Source organism: Crinia signifera, chromosome 7 (genome assembly GCF_055691185.1).
Source record: "Crinia signifera chromosome 7, ASM5569118v1, whole genome shotgun sequence".
NCBI lineage: Eukaryota > Metazoa > Chordata > Amphibia > Anura > Myobatrachidae > Crinia > Crinia signifera.
Genome location: NC_139223.1, coordinates 27,895,722 through 27,909,176, shown reverse-complemented (window position 1 = coordinate 27,909,176; position 13,455 = coordinate 27,895,722). Strand labels below are relative to the sequence as shown.

The window sequence follows — 13,455 nt, the reverse complement described above, 5'->3', positions numbered from 1 at the left end:
CAGCGGTATACAGTGATCTCCTGACTGCAGATTATCAGGACAGGATCAGACAGCGATATACAGTGATCTCCTGACTGCAGATTATCAGGACAGGATCAGACAGCGGTATACAGTGATCTCCTGACTGCAGATTATCAGGACAGGATCAGACAGCGGTATATATCGATCTCCTGACTGCAGATTATCAGGACAGGATCATACAGCGGTACACAGTGATCTCCTGACTGCAGATTATCAGGACAGGATCAGACAGTGCTGAGATTATATATATTATACAGTTATCTCCTGACTGCAGATTATCAGGACAGGATCACACAGTGCTGGGATTATATATAATACACAGGGATCTCCTGACTGCAGATTATCAGGACAGGATCATACAGCGATATACAGTGATCTCCTGACTGCTGATTATCAGGACAGGATCATACAGCGATATACAGTGATCTCCTGACTGCTGATTATCAGGACAGGATCAGACAGCGATATACAGTGATCTCCTGACTGCTGATTATCAGGACAGGATCAGACAGCGATATACAGTGATCTCCTGCCTGCAGATTATCAGGACAGGATCATACAGCGATATACAGTGATCTCCTGACTGCAGATTATCAGGACAGGATCATACAGCGATATACAGTGATCTCCTGACTGCTGATTATCAGGACAGGATCAGACAGTGATATACAGTGATCTCCTGACTGCTGATTATCAGGACAGGATCAGACAGCGATATACAGTGATCTCCTGACTGCAGATTATCAGGACAGGATCAGACAGCGATATACAGTGATCTCCTGACTGCTGATTATCAGGACAGGATCAGACAGCGATATACAGTGATCTCCTGCCTGCAGATTATCAGGACAGGATCATACAGCGATATACAGTGATCTCCTGACTGCTGATTATCAGGACAGGATCAGACAGTGATATACAGTGATCTCCTGACTGCAGATTATCAGGACAGGATCAGACAGCGATATACAGTGATCTCCTGACTGCAGATTATCAGGACAGGATCACACAGTGCTGGGATTATATATAATACACAGGGATCTCCTGACTGCAGATTATCAGGACAGGATCATACAGCTACAGCGATCTCCTGACTGCTGATTATCAGGACAGGATCAGACAGCGATATACAGTGATCTCCTGACTGCTGATTATCAGGACAGGATCAGACAGCGATATACAGTGATCTCCTGACTGCTGATTATCAGGACAGGATCAGACAGTGATATACAGCGATCTCCTGACTGCTGATTATCAGGACAGGATCAGACAGCGATACACAGTGATCTCCTGACTGCTGATTATCAGGACAGGATCAGACAGCGATATACAGTGATCTCCTGACTGCAGATTATCAGGACAGGATCAGACAGTTGTATACAGTGATCTCCTGACTGCAGATTATCAGGACAGGATCAGACAGTGCTGGGTGACATTAGGGCACCGCAGGTGACACACCGTGACAGTGTCCTGCAGGATATCAGTGATGCAAGGCTTGCTCTCTGGAAGCCTCCCTGGGTGACCCAGCTGCACATGCAGGCGGCAGGAATAAGAGCTATTTGTTCTGAACACGTTTGAACAAACAGCCTCTAGGGTGAGGTCTAGTGGGAGGTGGCGCTGCTGCCACTGTGCCACTGGGGGACATTATCCTGCTATATTTACTGTCATTAGGGAAGAGGCAGCTAAATGGAGAGCAAACAGGCAAACAAGAGGCGGTGGTGCTGGTGTGCGCTACAGTCACCTGAATATGACAGCCCCCTTATTGCAGCATCACAATAGGGATAAGGAACATTACATAGGGCTGTGCATTGTGTTAGGGTCCCCCATTGCTACATCTCATAATGTACCTTTACATGGGCAGAGTGCCAGAGTTGTTGTGTAATTGGTATGGTTGAATCGTGTTTCCAAGAGGTTCCACCCACTGTGCTATCTCCACCCACTGTGCTATCTCCACCCACTGTGCTATCTCCACCCACTGTGCTATCTCCACCCACTGTGGTATCCCCAATGCAGTAGGATATTCGCCTAGTATAGAAATAGTGGCCCATTAATGCTACCAGCCAAAGAGTAACATTGGGACACTTGGTGGAGGCCATCATTTTTTTTCTCTGTGTTTTATAGCCAAGGGTATGCTGCTACTTGTAGTTCCCCCACAACTAGGGCAAATAGTTATCAAGACTTTGGGAGTGATAAAGCGGACAGAGATACCGTCCAATCAGCTCCCGGTTGTCATGTTAAAGGCCAAAGACAATAAAGTGCTAATTGGTTGCTACTTTATCACGCTCAACTTTATCTCTCTCCAAACTTTGATAAATACCCAACCACCACCACTGCCCTTCCCCAAGTGAACCAGCTATCTCCTGTAGACATGGCTCATACCCTAAACCTTACATCTGTGCATTATAACCAGCTCGCTGTCCCTCTGGGATAGTATCTGTGATCAGCTGCCTGCTCATTGTAATGAGTTATAATTACTTCTGATTACAGATCTCTGTCACTGGCTCCTTTCCTTAGGACCATGCCAGTCCTCTCTGCCCATCACCGGTCCCTGCCGCTCATGGAGAAGGACAGCGCCCGAGAGGATGACAGCCTAACCAACCTACAGTGGCTACAAGACTTTTCCATTCGGAGTTCAGACTTTTCCCTCATTGGCACCTCTTGTCCTCCTGCTCCTGCTCACAAAACCCAAGGTCCATCTAGCCCTCCAGTTGGAGATACAGCCTCCTGCCAGCTTCCTTGCATGGGAAAACAGAGGTCTGCCTTTGGGGTGAATGTCTGGCCTTCTTTGCCTACATCATCTGCTCCTAGCTCTGTCCAGGAGGTGGATTACAGAACAAATCCCAATGTTAAACCGCCATACTCCTACGCCAGCCTCATCTGCATGGCCATGGAGGCCAGCCAGCAGAGGAAACTGACCCTTTCTGCCATATACAACTGGATCACCCAGAACTTCTGCTACTACAGGCATGCTGACCCCAGCTGGCAGGTAAGACTTGGCCATGCATTACTGCTGTTACTATATGTATAAACTTAGGATAGGACAGAAGTCAATGAGCACGGTCACCTGAAGAAGGGGAATGTCCATTCAGTCAGCTTAGACCTTAGCTGCAGAGACTTCTATATACCTAGGGATATAAACGCTACAATCTGTGTATAGGGATCTGTGATATAGGACATTTACTATCTGCGTATTGGAGATGAGGTGTGGGGACCCCTACTATATGTGTATTATAGATGAGGTATGAGGACCTCTACTATCTGTGTATCAGAGATGAGGTATGGGGACCTCTACTATCTGTGTATTAGAGATGAGGTATGAGGACCTCTACTATCTGTGTATGGGAGATGAGGTATGAGGACATCTACTATCTGTGTATCAGAGATGAGGTATGAGGACATCTACTATCTGTGTATTATAGATGAGGTATAGGACCTCTACTATCTGTGTATCAGAGATGAGGTATGGGGACATCTACTATCTGTGTATGGGAGATGAGGTATGGGGACCTCTACTATCTGTGTATCAGAGATGAGGTATGGGGACATCTACTATCTGTGTATGGGAGATGAGGTATGGGGACCTCTACTATCTGTGTATCAGAGATGAGGTATGGGGACATCTACTATCTGTGTATGGGAAATGAGGTATGGGGACCTCTACTATCTGCGTATAGTGATATAATGTATATAAACGCTACAATCTGTGTATAGGGATCTGTGATATAGGACATTTACTATCTGCGTATTGGAGATGAGGTGTGGGGACCTCTACTATATGTGTATTATAGATGAGGTATGAGGACATCTACTATCTGTGTATTGGAGATGAGGTATGGGGACCTCTACTATCTGTGTATGGGAGATGAGCTATGGGGACCTCTACTATCTGTGTATGGGAGATGAGCTATGGGGACCTCTACTATCTGTGTATCAGAGATAAGGTATGGAGACCTCTACTATCTGTGTATGGGAGATGAGGTATGGGGACCTCTACTATCTGTGTATGGGAGATTAGATTTGGGGATATATAGGAGCAGTAGGGGGGGGGGGTACCTCTGTGACTGTGTATAGGGACAGTGGGGTTATCTTTGTGACTGTGTATAGGAGCAGTGGGGGGTATCCCTTTGACTGTGGATAGGAGCAGTGGGGAGTATCTCTGTGACTGTGTATAGGAGCAGTGGGGGATATCTCTGAAACTAGGGTCCCCCATTGCTACATCTCACAATGTACCTTTACATGGGCAGCGTTGTTGTGTAATTGGTATGGTTTAATCATGTTTCCAAGAGGAGCAGTTTGGGGGAATCTCTGTGACTGTGTATAGGAGCAGTGGGGGAGGTATCTCTGTGACTGTGTATCAGAGCAGTGGGGGGGGGGGGGGTATCTCTGTGACTGGGTATAGGAGCAGTGGGGGGGTATCTCTGCGACTGTGTATAGGAGCAGTGGGGGTATCTCTGTGACTGTGTATAGGAGCAGTGGGGGTATCTCTGTGACTGTGTATAGGAGCAGTGGGGGGGGGTATCTCTGTGACTGTGTATAGGAGCAGTGGGGGGGGGTATCTCTGTGACTGTGTATAGGAGCAGTGTGTGTGTGTGTGTGTGTGGGGGGGGGGGGGGTATCTCTGTGACTGTGTATAGTAGCAGTGGGAGAGGTGGGTATCTCTGTGACTGATTATAGGAGCAGTGGGAGGGGGGGGTATCTCTATGACTGTGTATAGGAGCAGTGTGGGGGATCTCTGTGACTGTGTATAGTAGCAGTGGGAGAGGTGGGTATCTCTGTGACTGTGTATAGGAGCAGTGAGGGGGGGGTATCTCTATGACTGTGTATAGGAGCAGTGTGGGGGATCTCTGTGACTGTGTAAAGGAGCAGTGGGGGTATCTCTGTGACTGTGAATAGGAGCAGTGGGGGGGGGGGTATCTCTGTGACTGTGAATAGGAGCAGTGGGGGGGGGGTATCTCTGATCTCTGTGAATAGGAGCAGTGGGGGGTGGGGTATCTCTGTGACTGAGTATAGGAGAAGTGTGGGGGGGGTATCTCTGTGTCTGAGTATAGGAGCAGTGGGGGTATCTCTGTGACTGTTTATAGGAGCAGTGGGGGTATCTCTGTGACTGTTTATAGGAGCAGTAGGGGTATCTCGGTGACTGTGTATAGGAGCAGTGGGGAGATCTCTGTGACTGTGTATAGGAGCAGTGGGGGTATCTCTGTGACTGTATAGTAGCAGTGGGGGGTATCTCTGTGACTATGTATAGGAGCAGTGGGGGGGATCTCTGTGACTGTGTATAGGAGCAGTGGGGGGGATCTCTGTGACTGTGTATAGGAGCAGTGGGGGGGGGGTATCTCTGTGACTGTGAATAGGAGCAGTGGGGGGGGGGGTATCTCTGTGACTGTGAATAGGAGCAGTGGGGGGTGGGGTATCTCTGTGACTGAGTATAGGAGAAGTGTGGGGGGGTATCTCTGTGTCTGAGTATAGGAGCAGTGGGGGTATCTCTGTGACTGTGGATAGGAGCAGTGGGGGGGGGGATCTCTGTGACTGTGTATAGGAGCAGTGGGGGGGGATCTCTGTGACTGTGTATAGGAGCAGTGGGTGGGGGTATCTCTGTGACTGTGAATAGGAGCAGTGGGGGGGGGATATCTCTGTGACTGTGTATAGGAGCAGTGAGGGGGGGGGGGTATCTCTGTGACTGTGTATAGGAGCAGTGGGGGGTATCTCTGTGACTGTGTATAGGAGCAGTGGGGGGGGATCTCTGTGACTGTGTATAGGAGCAGTGGGGGGGGGGATCTCTGTGACTGTGTATAGGAGCAGTGTGAGGGGAAAGGATATCTCTGTGACTGTATAGGAGCAGTCGGGGGTATCTCTGTGACTGTGTATAGGAGCAGTGGGGGGTGGGGTATCTCTGTGACTGAGTATAGGAGAAGTGTGGGGGGGTATCTCTGTGTCTGAGTATAGGAGCAGTGGGGGTATCTCTGTGACTGTGTATAGGAGCAGTGGGGAGATCTCTGTGACTGTGTATAGGAGCAGTGGGGGTATCTCTGTGACTGTGTATAGGAGCAGTGGGGGGTATCTCTGTGACTGTGTATAGGAGCAGTGGGGGATATCTCTGTGACTGTGTATAGGAGCAGTGGGGGATATCTCTGTGACTGTATAGTAGCAGTGGGGGGTATCTCTGTGACTGTGTATAGGAGCAGTGGGGGGGATCTCTGTGACTGTGTATAGGAGCAGTGGGGGGGGGGATCTCTGTGACTGTGTATAGGAGCAGTGGGTGGGGGTATCTCTGTGACTGTGAATAGGAGCAGTGGGGGGGGGGGATATCTCTGTGACTGTGTATAGGAGCAGTGAGGGGGGGGGTATCTCTGTGACTGTGTATAGGAGCAGTGGGGGATATCTCTGTGACTGTATAGTAGCAGTGGGGGGTATCTCTGTGACTGTGTATAGGAGCAGTGGGGGGGGGATCTCTGTGACTGTGTATAGGAGCAGTGGGGGGGGGGGGTCTCTGTGACTGTGTATAGGAGCAGTGTGAGGGGGAAGGATATCTCTGTGACTGTATAGGAGCAGTCGGGGGTATCTCTGTGACTGTGTATAGGAGCAGTGGGGGGGGGTCTCTGTGACTGTGTATAGGAGAAGTGGGGGTATCTCTGTGACTGTGTATAGGAGCAGTGGGGGTATCTATGTGACTGTGTATAGGAGCAGTGGGGGGGATCTCTGTGACTGTGTATAGGAGCAGTGGGGGGGATCTCTGTGACTGTGTATAGGAGCAGTGGGGAGGATCTCTGTGACTGTGTATAGGAGCAAAGGGGGGGGTGTCTCTGTGACTGTGTATAGGAGCAAAGGGGGGGTGTCTCTGTGACTGTGTATAGGAGCAGTGGGGGGGGGGGGATATCTCTGTGACTGTGTATAGGAGCAAAGGGGGGTGTCTCTGTGACTGTGTATAGGAGCAGTGGGGGGGGGGTCTCTGTGACTGTGTATAGGAGCAGTGGGGCGGGATATCTCTGTGACTGTGTATAGGAGCAGTGGGGGGGGGGGATATCTCTGTGACTGTGTATAGTAGCTGAGATAAGAAAGCCTCTCATGCAGCATTATCCAGGTGTATAGTTGGGACGGGGAGCATACTGTCAGGTAAATGAGATAAGAGCAGGTTCTCTATGTTGGTTCAGAGATAGGAAGTGTCTCACCCCGTGGCATGCAGTGCTAAGCTGTGCCACACCCCACATGACACCAGCACTCGTGGCTGTAGTTTACACAGGTTACATTGGTCTCTGTGGGGTTATACAGAGATTACAGAGGGCTCTGCCATGTTCTGTCCTGTATATGTGACCCAGCCAGGGTACAAGGTGGCTCAGATACCCTCCTCCCTCAGCTCCCAACCTAATGTTCTGTGCTTCCACTCTACAGTGTGAGGGGTATGGCATCTCCTCCCTACCTCCCCTGTATATGGGGCACCAGAGAAGCGTGGTACAGGCAGGGCAGGGTGACTGTGGCACACTGCATTATTCATGGCTGGCTTCATCCCTTGGTGAGAGCTGCAGCAGGTGTCTGTAGTCAGTGTATACCCCCCCCCCCCCCATGCTATCAGCGACAGCTGCATAATGGGACACTTTGTCCAGGGCGTAAGGGACACCTGAGATGGTAGATTGGGAGGCGATGGGTGGGGGAGAGACCAGAGGAGATGGATCATTAATCTAATAATCTGTAGTCATATGCCATCTACTAATTAGACCAGACGAGCAGGGGTGGGGGGGTGGTGGTGGTGGTAGTGTGTGTATATGTGTATATTTATATATAATATATTAGGCGATTCATCGCGCCCTACGGGCACTCTTCACACCGTCGTAAGGGGCTGCGCCCCCTTACTATGTGAACCCTTGTATTGTGTGAAGTATGTTTCTAATGTAATGAAGGATTGGATGGTCAAAAACACAAGAAGAATTTGAACAGCGCATATGTTCTGAGAATCTATGAATCTAAAAACATTTAATAAACGATTGGATGGTCTCTTATAAAATGTATTCAACAACCAATAAAACAATAATATAAAACCAATCTTGTAAAATGGATTATATCAAAGGGAATCCCCCTTTAAATGGCAGGTACTGTATATCGGAGAGTCCGTTCCTATAATACCCCTAGAGATACATATGGTATGAAATAGTTACCACCCTTGATCGGGTATGTGAGTCCTCCACTGAATACCCGACACAGGTCGGCCCAAGATTGACTCAAATCACCGACATTGCTTTGTGTGGTCCTTGGATGGTCTCCAGGGTAGCTCATAGATGGAATGTTACCCAAGGCTTTTCCCAAGAAGAGATGCTGGGAGCTGCTTGGAAACCCCCCTTTAATGCCTTTCATTCAGGATCGCAGTCCGAACAAACCCCTGGATTTACAAATATATTGCCACTACCAAAGACCCCACTCGCCCTACATCTCTTCTTGGGAAAAGCCTTGGGTCACTATTGTGCACCCAAAATGTTTGTTCTGCAATAAATTGATTTATCTTCGAAATGACAGTGGTCCCCCACTCCAATCCTCACCCCCAACAGTTCATGTATTCAGGATTTCTGCCTGCGAAACAGGTGGGATGATTACGGGCCAAGCAATCAAAAAGAAATCAACTCCTCTGTACATGATTAAAGAAATCCAGAAAACATGGCCTGTTGTGGGTACTTGAGAACTGGGCTTGTGAACCCCTGGGTCTAGAACCAACTGAATTTTCCCGATTCCTACCTCGCTGTTACTAATTTTAGGTTCTGTTGTTCTTTTTCCTGTGTTAGAACTCCATCCGCCATAACCTCTCCCTGAATAAATGCTTCATGAAGGTCCCGCGAGGAAAGGACGAGCCTGGGAAGGGCGGATTCTGGCAGATGGATCCTTGTTATGCCGACATGTTTGTGAACGGAGTACTGAAGAGAAGACGGATGCCAGCTTCCCACCTCTTTCCTCCCCGATACAACAAGGTACCTATACACCATCCTTACCAGACATCCGCTCGCCCAAGTAGCCACCAAGCACAGCGAACCGCCTGCGGGTACAAGCAGCACCGGAGACAAGAGAAAACAAGTCCTGTTTTGCCAGCACTGACAGCCCAAGAAAGAAACGGGGACAACCTCTTCTCCCATGAGGACACTTTGCATGGAAGCGTGAGGAACAGCAACTTTGATGACTTAGATCTGCAGACAGCCCTAATATCAATGTGGTGGGAGGGAGACATGGCCGCCGCTGGGCTTAATGCTTCGGTCCTGAACACGACTGATGTGGAAGTTGCCCAGCAGGAGCCTGCCATAATGGAAAGCCAATGGCTCCTGCCAGCTGAGAACCATCCAACCTGGGAAGAGCTGAAAGAAGAACCGGTGGTAGATCAGTGGTACAGTGACAACGGCTACGCCGAAAATGCTTTGTACGAGTGCCTACCTTGGGAACGGGTTGAGACATTATTATGACCACTTGAAGTAAAAAAAAAATTAACTTTTAAGAAACCCACGGCTGGACACCAGATTATTGACATGAAGGACAAGATGGGACTTGAGCTATAGGTCAGCCATCTTGTCTGGCTGACCTGTTGCGGTTTTCCATGACAAGATTTTATGGCGGGATGTTGCATTTATAAATGCTTATATCGGTGGGACAATGAGACGCGCGTCAATATCACCTTTTTCTGACCACTTTCTTAACCCTGAGAACATTTAGCCATATGCGGACTTTTACAATTTATTAATTATGATGCATTTTATATATATTAGAGCCGCCGAACTAGAATTGAGGCCTACCATTTCCACCTGACATGCAGCGCCCCCGTGTCTTCTGAAGCCACTGCAGGGGAAGTGCGTTACCACAAGCCATCAGGAATATATTTTTGCAGGTTCTTTAAAATTATATTAACAAACAATGGGATCGACAAAGATGTCTATGATAAATCATTATATCTGTGCACCTAATAGATTTTATGTGGAGAACAAATGGGTATCGTTTGTGATTTCAAGGATGTGAAGCCTAACTTGTAGGCCTCTGTGGCATGTGCAAAATAAATGGCGCAAAGTCAAGTAGTTTTTTTGCTGTTATTCTGGGGGGCAGTGGGGAGAAGAGTGTATGTAAGTGGGTTGGAAGCCTGAGAGACGGTTATGTGTAAAGGGTCGACAGTCCGTATGTCAACACCAAAATGGTCGACATGCACAAGTTGGCGCTTAAAAAATACATTGTGAGTGTAATTGTTTTACATCTGTATGTAGATTTCATCACACGGGCCACAAATTAGTGTTCCACGCCAAGCTTCGGGCGCAAGCATTTTACGGTTTCCAATTTTTTTTTTTTTTTTAAAGTGCTTGTTATTAATTTGCATTTCATTTCAACATAGAGGGGGAATCTTATCATATAAGGTAAAATGATTACTTGTCAGGTGTTCTGGGAATGTCGCCACACACACATTATACCACACTTGGGCTGCCCTTGGAACTGCACATCCCAGCATATACTTCCACTAGAGCCTTGTATTTCTAGTACAATGCAAGCATACGTTATAGGGGTCATTTTACTAAGTTGACAGTTCTATTGAGGATGGGATATTGCTATAAGCAACCAATCAGCTTCTCTGTATTATCTTCTAGAATGTTCTAAATAAATGAAGTAGAACTCCCATCAAATTCAATTTATCCCTATCAGTATCTATCTGTGACCGGTCTCATTACAAATCCTGATTTTTATAAAAAAAAAATATATATATCTTTTTAACCTTTAACATAACTTGTATTTTGGTGTACCCCTAAAATATTTCTGCGTACTATGAACGTCTTGTGTTCCCCATCCTAGTAGGAGGAGGAATATCAGAGACAAAGCATCCCTTTGTGACCGGCAAGACCAGGATACAGGTGCCCGGAATACCCGCCCTATGCCAGATTAATGATTAACATACGTATCACAGACTCCGGTTATTTGTGGGTTCTCTCACATTGTGTGCTTCAAAGGCCGACCTTGAAAAGGTCGATAGTGTCTAGCTGATCCCAAATGGCACAATGTCGACATGTGCAAAAGACCAACACAATAAAAAGGTTAACGGGAATGGTACACATACAGTATGAAATGGTGTACAAGCACCAAGCACTTTAGGGGTTTTTTTTGTTTGTGGGGGGGGGGGGGGGGGGGGAGTAGGGTGGCCAATCCTGGGATCGGCAGGTTCTTGGGATTTGGCCCCAAAATGTCAGAGTATCCAATTCCGGGATTTCGGAAAGCGCAGTCTAATTCTGGGCAGCGTCTAAGCATCCGCTCAGACGCTGGCCGGCTGTTCCTGTCTCGGCGTGCGGCCTGCACAATGTGACGAGGTCATAGGTTACGCTACACAGGCCGCACTGCTCTACCACCACCGCTGCCGCCAGAACCCTCTCACCGCCCGCTCCCGGCGCAACTTCAGCAGCTGCACTGCCTGGCGCAACATCCACCAACATTTTTCTTTTAGGGATGCCCATCCCAAGATCTCGGGATTGTGCATTTTTTTCAATCCCGATTCCTGGGATTGAAAAAATACCCTGGGATTGCCATTCCTAGCAGGGGAGCTTCACAATGCCACCGCCACGTTATACACAGATTACCGTTCCCAATCGGAGTCTACATGGATGGTATGCAAAAGTTGAAAAAATATGCAAAAAAAGTGCCTAGTAGCAACCATATGTTGTGTCGACTACTCTCATGTTAACCACTCGAACCTGTCAACATTTTTATCCATGTCGTCCATATGCATTTCCACCATACAGTGTGGACCTATTGATGGTGTGTGCTCTAACGGGGTAATACTTACATTGCTCTGTTGGGCACCATCTAATGGCCGCCATTGAGCAAAACACTTAGGGGTGAGGAGCAGCGTTGTCCTTTTATTGTATTGTACAGGTAATCAGCAGCTGATACCGCAGTAGACGTGGCGACTTTTGCAAGTATGCTTAGGTGTCCCCCACTTAGTAAAATGCATGCTTAGGCGTCCCCCACTGTGGCCATTTTCCTGCAGCCCTTGGGAAAGTTGCTGAGGTGTCAGCAGGAGATGTGGGAAACTTCCCGGCCCTGTCACAGGGCTCCCAGTGTAATTCTAGAGTTCTGTGTGATGGCCTCTTCTCTCAGCAGATGGCAGCTAATTATTTCCAGCAGCAGCTCCTCTTCCCCTGGTATAATTACACAGGAGGGAGGTATATAACCTGGCGTGGAAGCGTTGGGGGTGGATATAAGGCACTACAAATGACCTCAGTGACCTCCATTTTAATTAAAGCATGTGAGAATCAGGTATGGTTGGTGGACCCTAACTATGGGAGCTGTAGGTTATCTGAGGCATTTATCTGTGCCGCAGACCATGCACTCCCATGCACAGCATCAAACACACACTGTGGAAGAATGCACTCCTTATTGTCAGGAGGTATATGAAGCGGGGGAAACAATACGCCCTTGCACATTTTACTTCCTCTTGTCTCCTAGGCCATCTCTGCACTTTGCTTTGTGATGCTAATACAGAGATGGGCGCAATGTGGATGTTGTACGCAGCCGCGTGATTTTGTATTTGCACTGCGCATGGCATGTTCGTCTGCTTTTGAAAAAGCATTCCAGGGGGATTGTGACAGCAACGTGTACACGAGGCGGGGCTAAGAGATGCAAATCTGCCTCAATTAGCCCCACCCCTCGCAGACACACGAATTGCAGCTTTGTACACATTTGCAGCCTATAAAAGGAAAACATTGACTGGATGAGGAACCCTAGGACTATGCAGACTGGGCCCCATAGCAGCTGTGCTCCCTGCACCTATGGTAGCTATACCCTTATGTATAACAAATGTAACTGTGACAGGGAAGGTGGCCCCTCTCAGCTCTGGGCCCCATAGCAGCTGCACTCCCTGCACCTATGGTATCCACACCCTGTATATAACACATGTAACTGTGACAGGGAAGGTGGCCGCTCTCAGCTCTGGGCCCCATAGCAGCTGCATAGTTGCCTACCCTCCTGCATTCTGCAGGAGACTCCCTGACATAGCAGCAATCTCCCTCTCTCCCTCATTAGCCTAGAAATCTCCATCATGTCACCTAGCCCACATTATACTGTTACATCATAAGAAGAAGTAGAAGAAAAGAAATCTATTTATTTTCTTCTACTTCTTCATATTTAACCTAAACTCTATGGGAGCACCACCAGATATGTTATATAACTTATGATAAATATATATAGCATGGATAGGGTTTCCATAGCAACTTGGACACACCCTCTGTCTCTTAAGAATTCTGGTCAATTGTAATTGTTTTCGATTGCTTGTGCACAGTAACAATCCCCCTTTTTCTGTATTACTGTTACATCATAGTTACCTCCCCTCCTGCATTCTGCAGGAGACTCCCTGACATAGCAGCAATCTCCCTCTCTCCCTCATTAGTCTAGCAATCTCCCTCATGTCACCTAGCCCACATTACACTGATACATCAGTTACCT

General features: G+C 47.9%; 1 protein-coding gene across 2 annotated transcripts in view; it reads left to right on the top strand.

The window, feature by feature from the left end:
- The window catches only part of LOC146019408 (forkhead box protein J1.2-like), an 11,416-nt gene extending 1,356 nt beyond the window's left edge, over positions 1–10,060 (top strand). The window contains exons 2-3 of one of the 2 annotated variants that reach the window (XM_083151949.1): positions 2,536–3,007; positions 8,787–10,060. In XM_083151949.1, coding sequence (XP_083008075.1) covers positions 2,540–3,007; positions 8,787–9,452 — 1,134 coding nt within the window. In that variant the 5' untranslated portion in view covers positions 2,536–2,539 and the 3' untranslated portion in view covers positions 9,453–10,060. Of the gene's footprint in view, positions 1–2,508; positions 3,008–8,786 lie in introns of both variants that reach the window. The other variant, XM_083151948.1, reaches the window with a different exon arrangement.
- The last annotated feature ends 3,395 nt before the right edge of the window (positions 10,061–13,455 follow it).